General features: G+C 40.0%; 2 protein-coding genes across 2 annotated transcripts; one reads left to right on the forward strand and one right to left on the reverse strand.

Moving 5' to 3' along the window:
* Positions 1-233: 233 nt before the first annotated feature.
* On the reverse strand, positions 234-23,274 carry hdac10 (histone deacetylase 10). The gene is made up of 20 exons (XM_080438293.1): positions 23,170-23,274; positions 22,564-22,640; positions 21,263-21,397; positions 16,540-16,636; positions 8,567-8,664; positions 8,123-8,227; positions 7,717-7,785; positions 7,193-7,319; positions 6,761-6,826; positions 6,440-6,499; positions 5,399-5,488; positions 4,951-5,057; positions 4,724-4,791; positions 3,697-3,961; positions 3,073-3,163; positions 2,875-2,963; positions 2,439-2,495; positions 2,244-2,325; positions 1,640-1,828; positions 234-730 (listed from the first exon to the last, which is right to left on the reverse strand). The coding sequence occupies exons 2-20, from the start codon at positions 22,629-22,631 to the stop codon at positions 524-526; spliced, it is 2,070 nt and encodes a 689-aa protein (XP_080294419.1). The 5' UTR covers positions 22,632-22,640; positions 23,170-23,274; the 3' UTR covers positions 234-523.
* LOC308091976 (E3 ubiquitin-protein ligase TRIM35-like) lies at positions 18,157-20,809 on the forward strand. The gene is made up of 2 exons (XM_080437750.1): positions 18,157-18,283; positions 19,040-20,809. The coding sequence occupies exon 2, from the start codon at positions 19,106-19,108 to the stop codon at positions 20,498-20,500; it is 1,395 nt and encodes a 464-aa protein (XP_080293876.1). The 5' UTR covers positions 18,157-18,283; positions 19,040-19,105; the 3' UTR covers positions 20,501-20,809.
* Positions 23,275-23,286: the final 12 nt, after the last annotated feature.

Consider the following 23,286-nt stretch of genomic DNA (forward strand, 5'->3'; position numbering starts at 1 on the left):
ACAAGGGCACTTTAATAATAAATGAGTGTCTTTCATTCACTTTCGCCAAACTGTTTTCCAGATGTCTTGAACAGGCAACCTTTGTGATACAGAATCATAAGACAATAACAACTGTATATTCATAGTATATTACCCATGCTAAACTGAAAATACCATAACATCAAGTTTGATAAAAATGCACACAAGTGTACATTACAAAGTAATTAAGTTGTAGAAATTTAGAATTTCGACTCACTTTAATTTTATAGGCAAAAATTACAAAACTGCATAAAAAAATTATTCTGTAACAAGATCATATCAAAATACACAAGCTGTTTTTGTTATATATTTTTTTAGATCAGGACAAGGGAATGCTTCAGTTGTACTCATTAAATGCCCTGCTTCTCTCGCACTCAGCTGCCAGGGAACAAAAATCACATTCAAACCGAATGAATCACTGTGTGTCCCTTTTGAGCAACATTTTGATTTGTTTTTACACAATGTCACTGCTGTTGAATTACATCGTTAGGAGTTCCAAAAAATGCTAACGACGTTCATCTGACGTTGATTTGGTTCTCATGTCTCCTCCATCTGTGGTCTGTAGCAGTTTCCAGTCCCGCTGCATTCCTTGCCTGAGTCTCTCCAGGGACACCACGTCCTCTGGCAGACGGGCTCCCAGGGGCCCCAGCGAAGGCGCAGGGTTCCCCTGGAGAGAAGAGGCTGTGGAGTTTACCAACACCTTCTCAGACTCCTGGAATGAAGAATACACGCACAAAACAAAACACTGGATTAGACCGCAGGGCCATCTGATACGTCTGAAACTTTAAACCCAATTCTACTTCGTAAAAGTATGAACTTGAGGTGTACTGTGTTACACGGCCATTGTTGGACATTGTAAAGCCAGGCCAGGGAAAGTATGTTGTGGTGAACTGAGGCGAGAGGAAGGCTTCTATTTCTATTGTGAAAACAAAGACACTGGTGTGCTCTTTGTGAAGACTTTCCTTTCATTAGATACTAGGTTTATACTGGCAAGATTATCTATGACTGATTAGGTGTCTTATCGAGAGCAACAGGTGTAATTTGAACCTAATAAAGATGGAAAATTGGTTCTTGAATCTTTTAGTTTGAATATAAGATCCTATTATTGGCAAAGAAATACCACGAGAACAGTCATTTTATGAACAACAGACTGAACTTCAACTAGATTTTGATTACTTGCAATTAATAACAACTTGCCAATTTTGACATGTTTATTTTTTTACCCGAATCCTATCATTCTTTTGTGATGTGATGATCAGATGAGCCGTCAAGACAAATAAAGCATTTGGAAATTATGCATTTGGAACACGGCTTCCCAACACATTCTGTGTCTTGCCATCGAGACAGAATGTGTTGGGAAGGGATTTCTCATCACAATAGAACAACAAAATAGAAAACAAATTGAACATTTTTGAAAATCTTAGCCTATATTGACACGCCCCAAAGTAGGGACACCAGGGTTAATACAGTATTTCATAACCACCTCCTAACCAATAATCCACTGAGTAGAGGCCTTTGGTACGACAAAATAAAAGCTCTGTCCTCACATTTTGTATTTGACAGACACACACAATTATTATTGATCATTGCTTATTATTGTATGGTGTCACGCCAGGCTCACCTGCATGAGGACCAGTGTGTGCCCATGTGCCAGGCTCTGCAGCAGGCCAGTGAGTTGGAGCCATGCATCGTGGAACACACCGCTGTGTGGCATCAATGCCAACAGGACCAGGCTAGGGTTGTACTCATAGGCCAGAGGCAGGAGGATGCTTAGCACAGCCTGCATGAACCCTGCCACATCACTGCAGCCCTGTGGAAGAGCAACACACACATTCACACACACACACACACACACACACACCATTATTATATGGTTATTATCATTATGTAAATGCATGTCATAGCCACGCTGATATGCACATTCCTCTTTTGAGGCTTTTCCTATGAAAAAACAATCTGGGAATTCACCGGTTAAAATGAAATAGAAAATTAAGGGTTAGGGAGAGTTTCATGCAAATCAAAAGTCTTGAGAGGTTCATAAAATTATAGTTTTACTTTATTCCATGAACACGCACACACACACACACACACACACACACACACACACACACACACACACACACACACACACACACACACACACACACACACACACACACACACACACACACACACACACACAATTTCTTTATCTTCACTGGTGAAATTGTTTATCACCACTGTACCTTCTTCAGACACACTGGAATGTGATATTTGGATTTGGGAACCTCTGACTCCTTAGCACTGATCTGCACCAGTATGGCTTTCCTGCAGCAGAAACATTTGATGTTAATGTCACTGCTGTGGAATCACTGGGTTTATTCTATTACTGTAAAATGTTCACTGAGGAGGATCCATTCACATAATAATCCAATACTCACCCATCATGTGTTAAATTATCTGGGACCACTCCATCTCCAACACACACCAACAAAACCCTGTGTTAGAGCAAGCATTCAATTACCCCCATCACATACATTCAGAGCAGTAGTAAGTACGATACAGTAGATATTATTATAACTTTCACACTTTTTTAAGTTTAAAATATTGTGTGAAAAGTATGGCCTGTTGGCAGGGTGCTCAAGACATTTGGTGCCGATTGGTTGAGTGGATTGCGAGATTAGCCAGTCAGTCAGAGACACAGACAGACAGACAGACAGACCCTCTTCTAGCCAGCTTGACTCCTAGTAGAAGGCACGCGGATCTGCTACTTTTGATGCTTTTGTGTGAAGCTGTATCATGATCAAGTGTAGGGTATTAATTTCCGAAAAAACACAAAAGGTTGGAATATGGAGATGTTATGAGGTCATGTAGTACCGGTTGGTGAGTGAAGTCGTCACAGCATGCTGAACAGCACACCTCATGGCCGTGGAGACGTTGCCAACCAGCGCCAGGCCGTTACGGATCTGACAGTAAATGGACAGTGATTTGTCAAGAAATGTGGTCAGCAGCACACACGTTGGCATTTTATCACTCCAAAGACAGGACACAAACGAGGTCCTCACTGTACCGTACCTTGTTTCTCTCCATTTCCTCCATGAGGTCGACGAGAACGCAAAGGGTCGTGAGAGCGTCCTCGCCGTCTGACCCCTCGGAGAAACTCTCCCTTTTCGTGGAGGAAACATAATCAGCTTTATCAAATGCAACTGCACACCATGGAACAGAAATTGATAAGTAAATCTGAAATCCTTTCTCATTGGAGCCAGCCTTTTCTGTGATCTTTAGATTTTAGCGTTGGCTTTCCAAAAATAGCAGATATACAAGCTCACAGCCTGCAAGCTTGTAGATCTGCTATTTAAAAAAAAATCGTGACATTTTGTGCAAATCTTTGAATATATATATTTTTTGAAGGCAAACATTTTTAACTCAAATCTTTGCTTCTGGGGGGTCCCTGGAACAAAATATTTTGAGATGGGGGACCACGGCCAAATACATATAATTTCAGGGGTTCTTGACATGAAAATGTTTGAAAACCACTGCTATAGAAACATACGTTTTTCAGAAAACGGTTAGGATTTAAAAGACATTTTTGGAATCGGTCTCAGGTCTTAATTGGTTAAATAAATAACAGTAATAAATATAAATATTGATAAAATGATGCTCGCTGATAGAAGCCATCTTCCACCCTGGCTCTCATACCTGAGTCTGTCGAGAATGACTGGACTGGGAGTCTGCTGTGAGGTGAAGGGCTTACATCCGTCTGGGGGCGTCTCGCCGCCAGGGAGGACCACAGCAGTGTGGACGGGAGGGGCAGGGCGGAGGGGAGGCTCCGGCCACACCACCTCCTCTAATTCCTCCCCTTTCACTTCCTCCTCCTGTACCTCTCCACTGTGCTCTCCCCCGGTGGGCTGCTTTTCTTCTGCTTTACAGCGCTTAGTGCTGGGCTCGGAGACTGATAGATCAGCTGAACAAACCAAGACATTAATGCTTTAAAACAGGGGACTTCAACGTTTTTCAGGCCAAGGACCCCTTAGCTGAGAGCGAGATGAAGCAGGGACCCCCACTACATAAATTTGTGTAACATTATGTTGCAGATTAAACTTTTTAAACTTAAAAAGTTCATAGATTTTATAGATAGCTTCATAGACTTGTTTGACAGCACTATCATCTATCACAATCAGTGCTGGATTCATGTTAATTTGTATTTTCAGACAGTTAACCACTTAAACCCTCAATACTAAGAAAACGTGTACTTTTTCCCCCTACACCAAACCTCTTTGCCCGAAAATAGCAGATCTACAAGCTTGTAGATCTGCTATTTTCAGCTAATGTTTCCCTCAGAAAAGGAATTCTAGAGTTCAAAGTTCCTATCACACAAACATTTGGTGCCCCGCCCTGTAGTAACTCTGAGGACCCCCTAGGGGTCCCGGACCCGCTGTTGAAGACCCCTGCTTTAAAAGATTCCACCATCATATCTGATATCATGTACTCTTTCATCCTACCCTTTTCAGCTTCTATAAATCAAGGCTTTCCTCATAATACCTGAAAAACTAAAAGTAAGACTAAAACTAGCTATAAAACTGAACTATAAGTAGTCAGTTCCTAAAACTAAAACTACTTATGCACTCATAAAACTAACACTAAACTGAAATCAACCACCAAAATAACAAATGAAATAATAACTAAAACTATTCCAAAACTATAGTGTGAATAGGGAATATTATACCTGCGTGACTGAAACAGGACCAGTACTGCTTGTGGGCTGACCGCACACCGTGTATGGACTCAACAGCACTGAAGTAGATGAGGAAAGAAAGTACAGATAACATTCATTGTTGACATTCACTGCTGACATTCACGACATTCATTGGCATTTCCCAATCAGCAAAATGTAGCTCCCGCACATACTTTTTAAATAAAACACGTATACATTTGATTGACAGCCAAGATAACCTTTTGCAGGGACCAGGCAGCTCTTTGGGTGGAGGGCAGGGATCTCCAAGCAACGTTTGAACCGTCTGACACACAGACTGAGCGAGAGAAGTCAGGTTGTAACCCCCCTGGAAAGACAGTCAGACAATAGTGTAATTAACACTCCATCGCACGACACTTGTCGCTTGCCAACAACAACTGATTTTCACGTGTCGCTTTGTAGTACGGCTTTAGAGTATATAACAGAATGTAGTAAAGGACGTTTCGTCTTTCGTTTGGGATGATGCGAATCATTTTCCCAGCAGCCTGACCAACCACTCACACGATGAATAACAAAAATAGGGTGAGCTTGTAGATCAGCTATCGTCACTATTTGTTTAGTTTGTGGACAATTCTGGACAATCTTTGCCTATAATGACATGCCTAAAATGGGGACACCAGGGTGAAAGTTATTAATAACAACACTGACCTCTAGAACGGCACACAGTTTGCCTCCTGCCAGGTTCATCAGCAGGTGGGTGAGGTGGGCGAAAATGTCTGGGGTGGCACACATGTGACCCTGAGAATAAAACAATTCACAATCTTTTCAGTCATTAGGTACAGTGTACTCAACAGTCTTAGAGTGACCCAACCACTTTAGGAAACTGTGTAGAAGGCTCTAAACTTTTAACTTTACATCATGGTTTTGCAGCCTCAATTGCAGACTAAGGAGGAGTAAGCTGGCCAGAATTGTTGGAAAATTGTGAGTAAACCTCAGACCCAGCTGCGTGACTGATTGAGCCACAGATGTTCCACATAACTCTGAGAGTGTAAAAATTAAATAAAACACATTTGTACACTCTCTGAGTTACAGACCCGTAATGGCCCATTTGGTTCCTAATTATCAATCAATTAGCTGGGGACCCCCTGGAACCCCCCTGGGGATCCCCGGACAGGAACAAAGCTCTGAGCATTCTTCATGATGATTCTCGTCATTCATTCACGCAGTTTGAAATGATGAACACAGGGGGGCGCTACAGGGTGCCACTGGCAGCCAAAAATGTTTTTAGGAAGTCCTTTAATTCCAAGTGCAATCACTATTCTAAATTCTAAACACTGCCCTTTTTATTTGTATCTCTTATATGGTCGTATGCGTTTCTTTTATTATGTAATTTTCCACTTTGTGTGGACAATAATATTAGTCATATTGTATAATGTCGTACCGTACTATATCGTATCGTATGCGTAGGTAGCAGGTGTCCTGCTGAAGTGTTCCATACTGTAGAAGAGATCAACGCTGGAGCAACACGGACATTTTAAGCCTTTTATTATTTAGGTGCACGTATACAGAGTGACTGACGTTTCGGTCTTTTGACCTTTCTCGGAGTCATGTATGTTTCATACCGTGTCAGTATTATTACCGGTAGATTACATATTCTATACAACATGCCATTTTTGCTGCCGTTAAAAGGTGCATTATAAGGTGCATTATACCATCTATAAGTAAACAATATGATATCAAGCACCTCACCTCTGGGTCACCAATGGCAGAATCAAACCCAGCACACACCAAGATCAAGTCGGGAGAAAACTGGAAGGAAATCACAGGAATCACAACAATTTAGCAAAAACTTTCAGAAATGTAAATGAAAAGAGATGACAAAACAAGCTAGCCGATCTACAAGCTAACAACGTGTCACAATGTGATGCATTGCAAGCTTGTAGATCGGTTATTTAATTTGCTATTTGTCGCATGATGAGGCATACAGTATAGGGCTTACGTGGTTAATCTGCAAGCATTATGACATGTTCATACACAACTATGGAAGAATGGCTGCATTTCCTGACTCACCTCATATGCAACAGGAAGGAGGACATGAAAGAAGACTGCTAGATAGTCACTGTTCTCCATCCCCACCTAAACAAGCATTAAAGAGAGGCCTCTTCCTTTTCAGTACATCAAAAGATACATCCAATTTATAAGCATCTTTATTTTTCTTTTGCATCACATCAAATCCTCTGCAATTATTATTATACATTGTAATTTAGACTAGACTTAGTTTCAGTTTAGTTTTTAAATGAAGTCCAAGACCCAGGATGAGAACCAATGTGTTTATACAGGTAATACACTATGGTAATGTTATTAGACACATCGCAATGTATTACATTTAAATGTGATGCATTCTTGATTTATTTATTATTTTAGTCTTTAACGTATGCCAGCCAATACATTTGAGGCTGCTGTTAGTATAGTAAATAAAACATATTAGCATATGTGAATTACCTTGTTCCATGGCACATTGATATTGAATCCGGCCCCCTTATCTTTTCCCACGCTGTGGTAGTCTGACTCCTGGAGGTTAGGCCAGAAGCTCTGGTGCTCATAGCGGTGCCAGGAGAAGTAGAGAACACTGGCATGCACACATATGAACATTCAGGAGACCAAGTTACTCAGTATATACTATATAGCACCCCAAATACCATACAGCAGTGATTCAAATACTGCAGTGGTTCTCAACACAAGCATAATTTCAAACAATTCCTCAAGGACTACCCTACCCCACCCCACGTCTTTACAACAATAGGTATATATTTACTAAGAAGGCATAACATAGTGATTACTTATTTATATCCCTCTTTCTTTTTATTACTAATTATTTATTTATACTTAGTTGCGCATGATGTCAAACACCAAAAATAGCTGACCTACAATACTACATAGCTTCCCAAATATCATATACAGCACCTCAAATACCATAGCATGTCAAATACCATACCGCACCTCAAATAACTAAAGGTCAGCCTCACCTTGGGTCATCCTCAAAGCAATACTGCACCCCTTGGCCATGATGCACATCCCAATCAACAATCAACACCCTGTGTAAATAAAACAAAAAACATATACATTATTGAGAGGTCACTGGAAGCATACTTAAATGAAGCTTCTCTTTTTATTATTACCTAACATGTACAACAATTGATATTAATGTATCTACTAAGTTGCTACTGTACTGTATACCAGCCTCTACACCATCTATAGTAGTGTTTTTTGTTTATCTTCATGTTTTGAGTAAATGGTTGTTTATTCGAAGATCAATCTGGGAACCTTAACAAAAAATGATGTAAACAATGTAAAGATTTCAATATGGTTGCTTCAGTGTAATGCACCAACAGATGTGCAAACATACTTAGCAATAAAACATTATCGTATTACCTTTTGACACCATAGTTCTTCTTGGCGTAGCGAGCAGCTATGGCCACATTGTTAAACACACAGAAGCCATTGGCTGCACTGCGCTGACTATGGTGTCCTGGAGGTCTATTGAACAATGACAAAGAAGAGATGTAAGAGATTTAAATGAACACCATTCAATCTCTCATTAACCACTCAAACCCTATACAGTATACCTGTACACTGAGTTGACCAGAGTCCCCCAGGGGTCTCTATTATTTAGGCCCCCTCCTGTTTTCGCTCTACAATAAATATCTTCGCCGAAAGCTTAAAGTCTTGCTGTGACGTGCTGTGAGCTTGTAGATATGCTATATTTCCCTAATGTTCGCCCCCAGAATAGGTACACTAGGGTTCAAATGGTGAAAGGGACACTCACATATTTTCATATTGTTTCTCACTTTGTTTTCAGGTTATTTTGGAACTAACCTGACCAGAGCCATACCGTTCTTCACCTTGTCCATCATCACACTGTCCACCAGCTGTAGTGTGGCACCTATGGCTAGTTTGGCACAGTGGTAGATGTTCTGGAGCAAAATGAGAAACAAGGGGGTATTAGCTAGCAGTAAATAGAATAACAATCATCTTTATTTATACATCACCTTTCTTAAACCATTAAGACCTGAGGCCAATTCTAAAAATGTTTTCTAAATCCTAACAGTTTTTTGAAAAATAAAATGAAAAAAAAAATCCTACGATTTTTCAAAAATAGCAGATCTACAAGCTCATAGCGCGGCACGAGTGCCGCGCTATGAGCTTGTAGATCTGCTATTTTTGAATAGCAAGAGAAATCTAAAGTGACACAGATGCGTTCCAGGTCTTAATGGGTTACATTCAGTGATGAGCTGTGGATTTTTGAACTAGGGGGGCTATATTTTCTGACGTCACGTGCACGCGCAGCGCACGTGCACGCATGTGCACATTTTTAATGTCATTATATCTTATTATTTAGTTGCATTGTTAATTTGTTGTTTTTATTTTTGTTTCAATTAATTAATTATTTTATTTTCCTTTTAGTTTTATATAAAAGCCCTTTACATAGACTCACCCACACATAAGTACTTAAAATAATCAGACAACTTGTCTTTGTCTTGTCTCAGAGAACTGGGTCCTCTTCTAAGCGATCCCCTTCACACTCTGCAGTGCAGAGACTGTTGTCTCTCATTGTGAGAGGAATGTACACATTCAATTCAAGTCCATGGCTTTTCTCCAGTAGCCTAATGTTATGCAAAGCAGCCAGGTAGACGTTATTGAGAACGGCTCGCCGCTGACGGCGCGAACCTTGAGAGGCTATTGTTTAAACTTTAAGGTGTTAAAGACCGCAGCTGACGGTGCGTGCTCGCGCGTGCATGTGGAGCTCCCAGCCCCCCAGCCCCCCAGCCCCATAGCGCCAGAACTAAGGGGTCGCCGACCCCCCGTAGCACCCCCTACAGCTACATTTTAACTCATTAACCCAACCTTTTAACCGTTAAAAGGTAGGGTAAGTGATTTACTTTGGTTAAAATGAGTGTTAAATAGCTCTATATTCTGACTTGATCTTGATCTTGATTCGGAATGATCTCCCCTTCCACCTAAAAACTGTGGCCTCTGTGGACCTTTTAAAAAAACTTTTAAAGACTCACCTATTCAAACAGGCCTTTACATAGCCTTTTATGATTACCGATCTTTGTGTTGTAACATAATCCTGTATTGATTTCTTGATTTTTACCGGCTGACTGGTTAAATGCTGATTGTTTTATTTTGTCTTCTTATTTCATTATTGACATGTTCTGCTTATATTGTTGTGAAGCACTCTACAAATAAAATGTACTTAGGGACCAGTCGAAATTTACAGAAGGGGGTCCCTGGAGGAAAATAGGGGAGGGTCATGCCTTTCTAATTTTAGTACAAGGGAGGGTCAGCTAATTTTACTTTGAATCCAAGGGAGGGTCATGCAATTTTGAATTGATAAAATAGTCCGTTTTTATATACCTTTTTAGTACAGCAGAACAGTGGTCAATGACCCCTCTCTATTTCAAAGGATAAACGGATTCAAATCCAGTAACACCTTGGTCTATTTAGAATCAATGACGGTCGTTAACAAGCCATCAACGCACAGCGAGTGTGAACGATCCAGTCACATCTATTCAGCTTCTTAACGATGGTGGTTGAACAATTAAGCAACACTTCAACAGGTGTTAGGCATATTAGAGATACACAGAGATATCCTCTTTTAAGTGTGTTTTTGTTGCTCATATAATTACATACACCAGGTAGGTTACAATGACCAATTTATAACTGGATATTCATAATCATTTGAAGTAATTCTGTGCATGTGATTAATTTGGATCTATATGGACAGTTGTGCAGATGCCAGCCTCGCTCCACAAGTAAAACCAGAATCGTCAGGCCATAATTGATAGCCTAATTTGTTACATGTAGGCCATGGGTTTTCAACTGATTGTGAACCAGGGACCACCACCCTGACTGAGAATCAACCTGGGGACCACTGTTGTGTTGGGAGGGGGGATATGGGCGTGATGTGGGGGGAAAAGCTTGAAATTAGATAATGACTGTTAAGGCCTTAATTTAATTTGTTCATTCGAGGTGAATTAAATCAAGCCCTTAACAGTCATTATTTAACTGAGATATGCTAGTGGTCCAGAGCTCAGAAAAGATTGAGAATCACTGATCCATTCCTTTCCCATGGTTGCCCCTATTCCGTTCTCTTAACCTTCCATATTAAACTCATGTTAACTGATTCATTGCAACATATGTATGAGCAAGCACATGCAATTGATATGGGCACATTTCCTACTAATGATGACTCAACCAGGTAAACCGGTACGGGTACAGTTTCCCTTGAAATTCTAACTCCCATTTCTGTGGAAGTTCTTCACATCCGACTTCCAAGTAACTGACAACATTGATGCGTCACCGTCATCATACTGTTTCTCAACTAGTGGTCGGCAACATAAAATATAATACAAATCTTCACTTTCCTACATTACTAAATGCATGGTCAGGGACCACATGCAATACCTTCACGGCCCACCAGTGGTCCACGGACCACCAGTTGAAAACCCATGATGTAGGCAACAGTGTAGTCACTGTAGTTAATAATTAAAAGGGCAGAGTGACAAAAGTTGTAAACTACAGTACTGACTACCAAATAGTCAATACTCAACTTTCTTCAATCTGACCAGGATTCAATGGGTTTCCCACATGTAAGTTGAGAACACTGTCCATTCTGCTACCACTACAGACACTGTGCATTTAGCATGACTGACTACTATGGAGTTACATTTGTGTCTTTATTAACCAAACAAAAGAAAAACATTTGAGAGAGAAAAAATATAAACAGAGCAAAGAATAGTTTTGAATGAAAACAAATTAAAACAGCAAGCAAAAAATAATAATTTGTAAGCAAAGGAAATTATATAAACAGAACAAGAAACTATTTTTAATTAAAACAAATTAAAAACGCAATCAAAAAAATATATTTGCAAGCAAAAAAATGTAAGATTTGAAAGAAAATAAAAAATAATTGAGAACAAAACTTTTAAAATTCAAGAGTAAAAAAATAAGGAAAAACGGTTTAAACTACATAAAACAAAATACTTAGTAAAATGTTTGGGAAATAAAATGTGTTGTGCTAAATAAAATGTTTTTAATGTTTTTTTTCCTCATTTGCGAATGAAAGTATTTTTTTTCTGATTGCAAAATGCCTTCTCTCTCAAAACCTGTCTTTGGTCTCGATTTTTTTTTTCTCTCTCTTGGATTTGTTTGTGTGAGGGGTTAAAGTTCAGAAGGCGGGTCCTACGCTGATAGATGTAAGACACCTCTCCATTGGTCACTTGGAGTCTGAGTGACAGCTCCCCCTTCCTTATGTACTATGTAGCTTGTTGAATGCAGGGATGGAGGTGTGTTACGGCCAGCATGGTTTTTTGATTGATTGAATTATTAGCAGTTTGCAAAAAAAACTAAAAAACATGAAAGTATAATGCAAGGTCAGCTAAGAGTATTTAAAACCCAAGAAAGATGACTTGTTTCCATTGGGGTCCTTTGTACTCAATTCATAGAGACATTTAATGACAGACAGATATACACTACTATGCAAAACATCATAAAAACAAAAACAAAAAAAATATGTACAGTAAACAGTTTGAGTAAACAGATTGATGGAATACTTTATTAACAGTAGGATACAGAGGTACAATTGTACAATGATTGTTATAAGGATAACACAAAAAGGCTTGTTTCCATTGTGGTCCTCTGGGACTGAGGTCAGAGCTCCATCCCAGCTCTGGATGCTACACTATTCGTTACAATATTGAGCATTTTAGGCTATTAGCAATTCAGATGATTCCCTAATGTTAGGTTTCTGTTCTACTTACAGTTTGTGATCTGTATTTAAAATTGTTGTATTGTTGTTACTGTTATAGTAGGCCAGTGGTTCCCAAACTTGGGATCGGGACCCTCAGAGGGGGTCCCCAGATTAGCTTAATGGGCAACATTGTTTTCTCTCTCAACAGTAAACAAACCAACCTATAGAGTATAAGTGTATACAGGGTAACACATTTCTAAAGTGACAATTTAATGACTTTTAAGACCTTTTTAAGGCATTGTGCGCTTGTAGTTCGGCTATTTTCACAATATTTATCTGTGGAACCGAGTCAAACTAAATCTAATGCCTAGGTCAGGGTGGGTGGTCCCCAGTTCAAGTATGATTATTTTGGGGGTTCCCAGTTCAAATATGATTATTTTAGGGATTCACAGCCTGAAACATTTGGGAACCCTTTGAAATTATAAAATAAAGCTACATTATTTTATGTTATATTCGTTATTCTAATTAAGGCAAGGCTGAAGTGACTGGCCTATTGGCCAGGCCCATTCCAGATTGACTGCTTTGGAAACGTTTCGTCTGATAGTGTGCTTCAGGCTGTGAATCCCTAAAATAATCATATTTGAACTGGGGACCCCCCAAAATAATCATACTTGAACTGGGGACCACCCACCCTGACAAGCACTTGAAATAGTAGGCATTAGATTTAGTTTGACTCGGTTCCACAGATAAATATTGTGAAAATAGCCGAACTACAAGCGCACAATGCCTTAAAAAGGTCTTAAAAGTCATTAAATTGTCACTTTAGAAATGTGTTACCCTGTATACACTTATACCGTATAGGTTGGTTTGTTTACTGTTGAGAGAGAAAACAATGTTGCACATTAAGCTAATCTGGGGACCCCCTCTGAGGGTCCCGATCCCAAGTTTGGGAACCACTGGCCTACTATAACAGTAACAACAATACAACAATTTTAAATACAGATCACAAACTGTAAGTAGAACAGAAACCTAACATTAGGGAATCATCTGAATTGCTAATAGCCTAAAATGCTCAATATTGTAACGAATAGTGTAGCGTCCAGAGCTGGAATGGAGCTCTGACCTCAGTCCCAGAGGACCACAATGGAAACAAGCCTTTTTGTGTTATCCTTATAACAATCATTGTACAATTGTACCTCTGTATCCTACTGTTAATAAAGTATTCCATCAATCTGTTTACTCAAACTGTTTACTGTACATATTTTTTTTGTTTTTGTTTTTATGATGTTTTGCATAGTAGTGTATATCTGTCTGTCATTAAATGTCTCTATGAATTGAGTACAAAGGACCCCAATGGAAACAAGTCATCTTTCTTGGGTTTTAAATACTCTTAGCTGACCTTGCATTATACTTTCATGTTTTTTAGTTTTTTTTGCAAACTGCTAATAATTCAATCAATCAAAAAACCATGCTGGCCGTAACACACCTCCATCCCTGCATTCAACAAGCTACATAAGGAAGGGGGAGCTGTCACTCAGATTCCAAGTGACCAATGGAGAGGTGACTTACATCTATCAGCGTAGGACCCGCCTTCTGAACTTTAACCCCTCACACAAACAAATCCAAGAGAGAGAAAAAAAAATCGAGACCAAAGACATAGGCATTTTGCAATCAGAAAAAACAACTTTCATTCGCAAATGAGGAAAAAAACATTAAACACATTTTATTACCCAAACATTTTACTAAGTATTTTGTTTTATGTAGTTTAAACCGTTTTTCCTTATTTTTTTACTCTTGAATTTTAAACGTTTTGTTCTCAATTATTTTTTATTTTCTTTCAAATCTTATATTTTTTTGCTTGCAAATATATTTTTTTGATTGCGTTTTTAATTTGTTTTAATTAAAAATAGTTTCTTGTTCTGTTTATATAATTTCCTTTGCTTACAAATTATTATTTTTTGCTTGCTGTTTTAATTTGTTTTCATTCAAAACTATTCTTTGCTCTGTTTATATTTTTTCTCTCTCAAATGTTTTTATTTTGTTTGGTTAATAAAGACACAAATGTAACTCCATAGACTACAGTAATGTTCTAATCAATGTGAAAAGAAAAACATCGGACATATTATCAGTTTTAAATGTCATGTTGTTGTATTTGATGGGGAGGGTTAGGGGTATCAAGATACACAGATTTTACGATACATTCATGATGTTGGGCATATGATATTGATATAATACATTATTAATGTTCTTTTCTCATGTATCATCAACATTGGCCATCATCTTCAGTTTAAAATAACAATTGTAAAGCACTTTAAAAAACAATTACAAAGTGCTTTGTACACATAATTATTTTTTTTTTTTTTCAATTGTTATGTTGTGTATTTACAGACTTGTAATCCGTGTTATTTCACCGTGATGGTGAGAGCGTAGAGAGAAAGTCACGTGACTGCCTCCGCCTCGTATTGAAGTTAATGGGGGGGATATGGTTCTCCTATGCACAGAGTTTCGGAGTTCCTAGTCATCTATCAGTATGCACGGAATTGCCGTTTGTCAATCCGTGCTATTTCACCGTGTTTGGGGGGCGATCGGGTTGGTTTCATAGTAAGCTCCACTCTGAGATCTGTCAGCAGCCAATGAGAGCGTGAGTCACATCGGGGCGCGGCTGCACACAGGCAGTGCACACACACAGAGACACACACACACAACCCGAGCACGGTTTCATAGTAAGCTCCACTTGGGCGGAGGCTCGCCTCCTTCCGCGTTCGCAACAATAATATAATATAACACTGCATAACTATAAATTCCACAAACCTCATATTTTTGTCATCTGGACTTTACCAACCAAGCAGCCTAGTTATTTCCAACAGCTCAAAAAAAATCTACCAGATACCAGATACAGTATAATACCATGTAAACAATCTTAGATTAGATAGGCCTATTTGAGAGTGCAGAGGCATAATTGCTTTGATGCATGTCACATTAATGAGCGTCAACGAGCATCAGCTGACACACAACACCTCCCCTCTGCAGTGCTTTAAACTGAAAGTGACTGAAGTCTGTTTCATTTCTCTCCAAAATACCTTGATTATGATGGAAGACATGATTAATAATTACTGTGACTATAGGTTTGGGCCGCTTCGCAGCCCTAACCTCTAGTCCCAACCTCCCAACCTCACAACCCACCTGCTGTCAAATAGAAAGCCTTTCTTGAGGTCAAAAGAGGTAAAACTTCCTGTATCTGGTTGCTATGGCAACCTGCCAGATCAGGCTGAGGGTCTGATAGGCAAATCAGAAAATCAATCAAGCCGAGAGTCTGATCCCTGATCGAGGTGGGGTAAGATGCCTAAATAATAGCCAGAGCTCTGATCAACAGTCTGTGACAGGTCTTGGAGGCATGTGGAGTGATCCTGTGCTTGCGAATCCCGGACGAACTTCGGAGCTTTTGTCAATTATAGTAGTAGGATTATGATAAGCTTTACATTTCGTATCATACACCATACAGCAAGAACTCCTATAACTTTCACCGGCAAAAAAAATTACGTTTTTTTTATTTAAAAAAATATTTAAAAAATATTACGATACAGTAAGACATCATGACAATACCTATCGTCACATTTTAATACCACGATAGGCTATATCGTGGGACAATATATCGTGACACTCCTATAGGCGGGGAGGGTTAATCTTTTTTTTTTTATCACTTGGGGAGGGTCATTGATTTTTTTTTATTATCAAAGGGAGGGTCATGGCTCTCATGCCTGAAGGAAGCATGAGCTCGGCCCTGGCCTCCCTACTGTGGGGGACTGGGGTAGTGCTGGTGTAGGGCTGGTGTAGCGCCCAGGATCACTTAGGAAATTGGCACCGGGTGAAAAAAATGGGTTACAAAAATCGCGGGATAAAAAATTTAAAGTAAAAAAAAATCAAAGGGAGGGTCATGGCATTTTAGATTAGGGCACACACATTTTCTCCAGGGGTACCCTTCTTTAAAAATCGACCAGTCCCTACAATACTCACTACTTTCAAAGCTGAGGCAATTTAGGCGGGAAACTAATTGACAAATTCCCTCAGCAAATTTCACATCAAAAACTGAACTAACCGGGTGGAAGTAGACATCACCATATTGCTGGGTGAAGGTCATTAGGTCCTCCAGACTCATGTAAGGGGTTTTCTTCACTGCCTCCAGGTACTCCTCGCTGTTGGGTGCACAGAAAGACACATCTAGCTCAGCGTGCCCACATGCATGCATGTATACGTGTGCCCACAAAAAGCTTTATACATAACATGTATATATATAACGTTGCAATGTGACATAGATCTGTTTAACACAATGCTGTACCCACTCCAACTGAACATACTTTCCCCATTTCTTACATAATTGTTTTTATTATGTTTTGACACTTGCTTTGGCAATGTAAACCTATGTTTTCTCATGCCAATAAAGCTCCTTTGAATTGAATTGAATGCAACCTAAACGGTAAACGCTTTTTATAGCGCCTTTATCTAACACGCTTTACAATGTGCATTACATTCACCCATTTACACACATTGACACACCGACGGTGGATGAAACCATGCAAGGCCCAACCTTAGTGGTCAGTGTCATGCTCAAGGACACTTCGACACCAACCCAGGGGAGCTACTCAAGTGGCCTGGCCACTTTACGTCTTGAGCCACTGCCGTCCTCTGTGTGTGTGTGTGTGTGTGTGTGTGTGTGTGTGTGTGTGTGTGTGTGTGTGTGTGTGTGTGTGTGTGTGTGTGTGTGTGTGTGTGTGTGTGTGTGTGTGTGTGTGTGTCATTCCTGTTATCAGAAGAACATTGATCAAAGTCCATTTCCTACTGAGATCCACTCAGTCAGTGACAGTGTATCAATCAATCAATAGACTAATTAATAGATTCAATCATTTGAACAACCTGGCAGACCGACAGACTGTTATCTGATACAATCTCCACTGAGGTAAGAACAGAAAGATTATTAAAAAGTGCTAAAACTATTTGTAACAGAGGTACTGTTACGTCTTCGATATATATTAAGGACTGTATCTTTTAGGCGCTATGGGCTCTTATGACTGTCGCAGTATGGGCTGGGGCTGAGGCTCGAAGCGGCTCAGCGGACTGTGAGATACTAGGTATGGCTTCTCTGGGGTTAATTCCTCCAGTACAACTCTATCTGAGTATAGCCCTCCTAGGTATGATCCTAACTCAAGTCTCCAGATACTCTTCAGTTCTTGTCTAACAGCTGGTCTGCGCCCGCTCGCGCCTCCCGCTGTACTTAATAGGTGGGACATGGTGTCGTATGATCTTGGGGTGACGTCATACTGACGCTACGTCCTTAATTGGGACGATTGTCCCGTCGTCATCGTCGTCTTGGCAACACTATTTACTATGAATAAAACCACTACAAACACTACTACTACTATAACTACTAAAACTATTGATACGCATAATGTATTTGTTGTTGTTTTGTCTTCTAGTATTTCTCTGGTGTAACAGCCTCAGAGAACATTCCAGATCAGGTGTGTGAGAAGCTCAAGCACTTCTGTCTGGACGACCAACAGCCGGTGTGTGTCGCGATTCAGAGAAACGCATCAGACAAGTTCTTACCCGCGGACGACGTGTGTGGACGTGTGTGTGTGTGTGTGTGTGTGTGTGTGTGTGGGTGGGTGGGTGGGGGTGTGTGTGTGTGTGTGTGAGAGAGAGACATTCCTGTGTGTGTGTGACATTCCTGTTGTCAGTTCATTTCCTTATCAGCCTTTTTCTCAGATTGAGATTCACTCGTCAGTCAGAGAGCGACACGAGGAACTAGACATACAGACAGACAGACAGCAACAATCTCTACTGAGGTAAGAACAGGCAGATTATAAGAAGTGCTACAAATATTGTTGTTACTATGAATACTACAATCACTAGTACAAAGGGTTATTTTTGTAATTTATTGTAGTCTATAATGCCAACAAAGGCTGTTTAATTAATGTTTCGTTAAATATTATAGATTAGGCCTATTTTGGGGGAAATATTGCAATCTGCAGACAGATTAGGCCTATTTGATCATTTGAAAATGTTTTGTGTTCGTTTGAGAGACGATGTTAAATTGAGCCTAATTGAGTGAGTATGGGCCTACTATGCGCTTGATTTAATGTATTAGAATTTTTCAACTGTTTACAGAGAGTTAGACATTGTTTGAAAATATTATACAGGGCATTTATTTTGTTAGCTTACTGCAGGTGAGGCCTACCAAAGTGTGCCTGCATTATTCGTGCTGATGGTATCTGCGCTGAGTATCTGTTCTGCCATTATTAGCCTTATTGAGAGGCAACATTTGTGTTGACAGCACAATAAAAAAACGTTTTTCCGCACTTTAACCTTCTCTTTTATGGTTTATTTATATTGAGATGAAAGATAATGTTAACTTTTGAACATGAACCCCCCCCCCCCCCCCCCCCCCCCCGTCGGCCCGTTAATAATGGAATTATGGTAATCGAATTTATTTTTGGACACTTTTACACATCCCTAGTACAAACACTACTACTACTATACTACTACTACTACTAATGCTACTACTACGATACTCATAATGTTATCGTTGTTTTGTCTTCTAGTATTCCTCTGGTGTAACAGCCTCAGGGTACATTCCAGATCAGGGAAAGGCAGGGAGCAGCAGAGAAATGGCTTCCTGTTTGACTGTTCAGGAAGAGGAGCTGACCTGTCCCGTGTGTCATGACATCTTTAAACATCCCGTTGTGCTGTCCTGTGGCCACAGCTTCTGCAAAGACTGTCTGCAGGAATGGTGGACAGATAAATCAACAAAAGAATGTCCTGTTTGTCAGAGGAGAAACTCCAAGGACTATCTTCTTACAAACCTCTTGGAGGAGAAAGGCCGGAGCTCCTCGTCGGTGAGCTCTGAGGTCCTCTGCACCGCACACGGTCGACTGGACGACCAACAGCTGGTGTGTCGCAATTCAGAGAAACACGCCGGACACAAGTTCTTACCCGTTGACGAAGCGTCTGGACGTTGCAAACAGAACGTCCGGAAATCACTGAAGCCTTTAAAGGAGAAACTGAAGGTCTTTGATGAAGTTAAAACAGATTACGACAAAACAGAAAATCACATCAAGGTTCAGGCCAGGAACACAGAGACGCAGATTAAGGAACAGTTTCAGAATCTTCGTCGGTTCCTACAGGAGGAAGAGGCGGCCAGGATCGCCGCTCTGCGGGAGGAAGAGGCTCAGAAGAGTCAGGAGATGAAGGAGAGGATTGAGGGTCTGAGCAGAGAAATGGAAACACTCTCCAATGCAATCCAAGCTGCTGAGGACCAGCTGAGAGCCGACGACCACGTCTCATTCCTGCAGAACTACAAGACCACGATGGAGGGAGTCCAGCTCACCCTGCAGGACCCACCGCCGGTCTCAGGAGCGCTGATAGACGAGGCCAAACACCTGAAGAACCTGACCTTCAGAGTCTGGGACAAGATGAAGGACATTGTCTCCTACACCCCTGTCATCCTGGACCCCAACACTGCTAGTCCATGGCTCATGCTGTCTGATGATCTGACCAGTGTGAGACGTGTAGAGAACCAGCAGCTTCCTGAAAACCCAGAGAGGTTTGACTGCTGGCCGCAAGTCCTGGGTTCTGAGGGCTTTAACTCAGGGTCTCACAGCTGGGATGTTGAGGTTGGAGACAATGAAAACTGGGAAGTAGGTGTGTGTGTGGAGTCTTACCAGAGGAAGGGAGACACAGGGAGTGGATACTGGTATATATGGTTCTATATGGGTGAATACAGAGCAGTCTCCTCATCAGAGCCTGATGGTGAGGAGACTGTTCTCTCAGTGAATCAGAAACCCCGGAGGATCAGAGTCCAGCTGGACTGGGACAGAGGACAGCTGTCCTTCTCTGATCCTGATTCTAACACACACCTACACACCTTCACACACACTTTCACTGAGACACTGTTTCCTTTCATTTATAATGGTTATGGTCCGTGTGATGATGATTATTATGATGGTCCGTCTCTGAAGATGTTGCCAGGGAAGATCTGTGTCACTCTGGAAAACCAGAGTTAGAACGTCTACTAGCATCCAATAAAAGCCTATATTGAATATATTGGTATTGATTAGGAGATCTCCATGGTAATCAGAAGGGATTGGTTTATGGCAGGTTATTAATTCTTATTTTGAATAACATGTGATTATTTCATTAATGTATCATTCAGTTTTGAATTGCTTTGGTATTACAGACAGACAGACAGACAGACAGACAGACAGACAGATCATGCTTCACAAATACAGCTATGGTGGACAGATAGTTAAACAGATTAAAATGATTCCCGATAACATACTTTTATTTTGTAGTGTAGAAACGATCAGTTTGTAATTATATTTGTAATTATGTATGATATGATTATTACTGATGTTTTATATTGTAGTGTTTGTCATTAATGGATCAGGTTTGAATCGTATAGTTTGTGTGACAGTGATGATGTCTGTTGATGTATTTGATCTTATTAAAGATGATGAGAGTAAAGGGAGTCAGACAGACGTGTGTTTGTAACAGTCAGCATTCAGCAGAGCACACTAGATAGAAGGTTTATAAAACACATACTGTGTGCCGGCATGTATCCATCTACCGGTACGTACGTCTGTGTGAGCCAGCATGTATGCATGTAACTGTGCGTGCCAGCATGTACTGTATATGCATGTACATGTGCTTGTCTGTATGCATGCATTTACACGTACGTACGCATGTATGTACATGCGAGCCTGCCCACATGCATGCAAATAAATGAGTGTGTGCATCCTATTATCTGCACCAAATGGAAGGCTGACCTGTGAACCAGTAGAATGTCTTCATCGGTTGCTTCACGGACAGAGATGGAGACACAGCGATCAGCCAGACCGTTGCTAACCAGGGCTTCATGGCTGACTGTCAGACGCTCAGGCACCTCGATCTTACAGGCTGGACTGAGGGAAGAATTGTGTTCATAAATTCATCACTCTATTACTGCTTAACTACTTAAACCTATAAGAGAATGTGTGACGTCACTCCGTGTTGAATTGTAATAGCAGCGTTCCCCACAAGATGGCGTCCCTGTCCATTGAGCTGCAACTTGGCTGATGTATCTTCACATTCTCTTTTCAAAAATAGCATCTACAACCTTACATGTGGCATCACGATGCGTTGTGAGCTTGGAGATCTGCTATTTTTGAAAAAAAATATATTCTTAAAATACGGCCACAAGGTGAAAAGTGGTAAAAGGTGCTGCAAGTGATTTTATTTTTATTTCATTTGTTTGTCTCTGATAGCAATCATTGCTATAGAATTGTTTGTTCAGTAACAACGGTCTCCTTGCTATAGTAAACATTTTAATCCAATCAGGAAAGAACATTTATCAGATTACATTTTACAGTGACCCAGTTCCAACTTTTCCAGCTCATTTTAGTTTTTTGTTTCATCACTTCCAATTTCACTTGTTTATCTTGCATCCTGTATGAGTTCCCTCTCCTTATTAGATTAAATCGCTGGTATCCTGACCTGAAAATGTATTTTCTGTTTAAGAGCTGGAGAGACAGGGAGACCCCTGTTTACTGAACAGAGACTACAGCAATATTACTATGGAGGTATTCAACACTTATTTTTAACAATAAAATATCACTTACTTACACCCCCTTTAAGGCATTGGTTCTCAATGTGGGGTCCGGGGACCCCCAGGGGTCCTTGGGGGGCGGGTAAATTAGTTACTAAATTAGCGTCACAATCATTTGAACCTCTTTAACCATATTTTATACTTTGGCTATTCAAAAATAGCAGATATACAAGCTCATTGCGCATCACTTCGTGCCACGCTATGAGCTTGTAGATCTTCTATTTTTTTTAAATAATTAAAAAAATAGGCAAATCTTTGAATAAATATATATATATATATATATATATAATATATATATCACTGTCTGTCACAAAATATGAGATGGGGGTCCGCAGCCAAATACATTTCATTTTGGGGGTCCTCCGACCTTCACATGAAAAAGTTTGAGAACCACTGCTTTAAAGTATATCATTAGAATTGTATTTGCCTTTCACACAGAGTAGTGAGATGGATGGGTGAATGTATTAATTAAAGTGAACTTACTCAACCCAGAGCAGCTTGTATTTGGTCATCTCCTCATCATAGACCAATGCTGTTCCCATCGCCTTCATCTCTCTAGTCTGACAGACACAGGAGAGGAGGGTATCATGGACAGTGGCGGAAGAAGTACTCACATTTTGTAAGTAAAAGTATTAATACCACAAGGTAGACATACTCTGCTATAAGTACAAGTCCGGTACTCAAAATGTACTTGAGTAAAAGTAAAAAATTGTTGGCATCAAAATATACTTAAAGTACTAAAAGGGAAAGTACTCAAAAAGTTTTCAAAATGTAAAGAAATCTTTTGAAAATAGCAGATCTACAAGCTCAAAATTCGCGACGGCTGTGAGCTTGTAGATCTGCTGTTTTCAAATAGCTTAAGTATATAAAGTGTTGAAGTGGTTTATGTATGTTTTGTAATAATAATCAAATTCTGCAAAGTAACTAAAGTTTTCAAAATAATTGCAGTGGAGTAAAACAAGTACAATATTTGCCTCTGAGATGTAGTGGAGTAGCAAAAGTGCAGTACTTGAGTAAATGTACTAAGTTACTTACCTGCAGTAACATTTTGGCACAACATTAGATTTTATTCTCAATAAAAATACTTACTTATAAAATAACTGCACACTCAGATGTATGACTGCAGCTGCTAAAGTATTAAAGTACTAAAGACTTAAATAAATGCACCCTCAGATGTATTTGACTGCAGCTGCTAAAGTATTGTAC

Source organism: Gymnoscopelus braueri, assembly GCF_963280865.1.
Source record: "Gymnoscopelus braueri genome assembly, chromosome: 9".
In the NCBI taxonomy this organism is placed as follows: Eukaryota; Metazoa; Chordata; class Actinopteri; order Myctophiformes; family Myctophidae; genus Gymnoscopelus; species Gymnoscopelus braueri.

What these genes read in the sequence shown, in the direction of transcription:
- LOC308091976 (XM_080437750.1), top strand. Translation starts at nt 19,106, where the DNA reads ATGGCTTCCTGTTTGACTGTTCAGGAAGAGGAGCTGACCTGTCCCGTG.
- hdac10 (XM_080438293.1), bottom strand. Translation starts at nt 22,631, where the DNA reads ATGAAGGCGATGGGAACAGCATTGGTCTATGATGAGGAGATGACCAAA. An exon ending in AGGAAATGGAGAGAAACAAG is followed by an intron (nt 2,964 to 3,072) that starts GTACGGTACAGT and finishes ATTTACTGTCAG; the next exon opens with ATCCGTAACGGCCTGGCGCT. An exon ending in ACACACTGGTCCTCATGCAG is followed by an intron (nt 731 to 1,639) that starts GTGAGCCTGGCG and finishes TCTTCATTCCAG; the next exon opens with GAGTCTGAGAAGGTGTTGGT.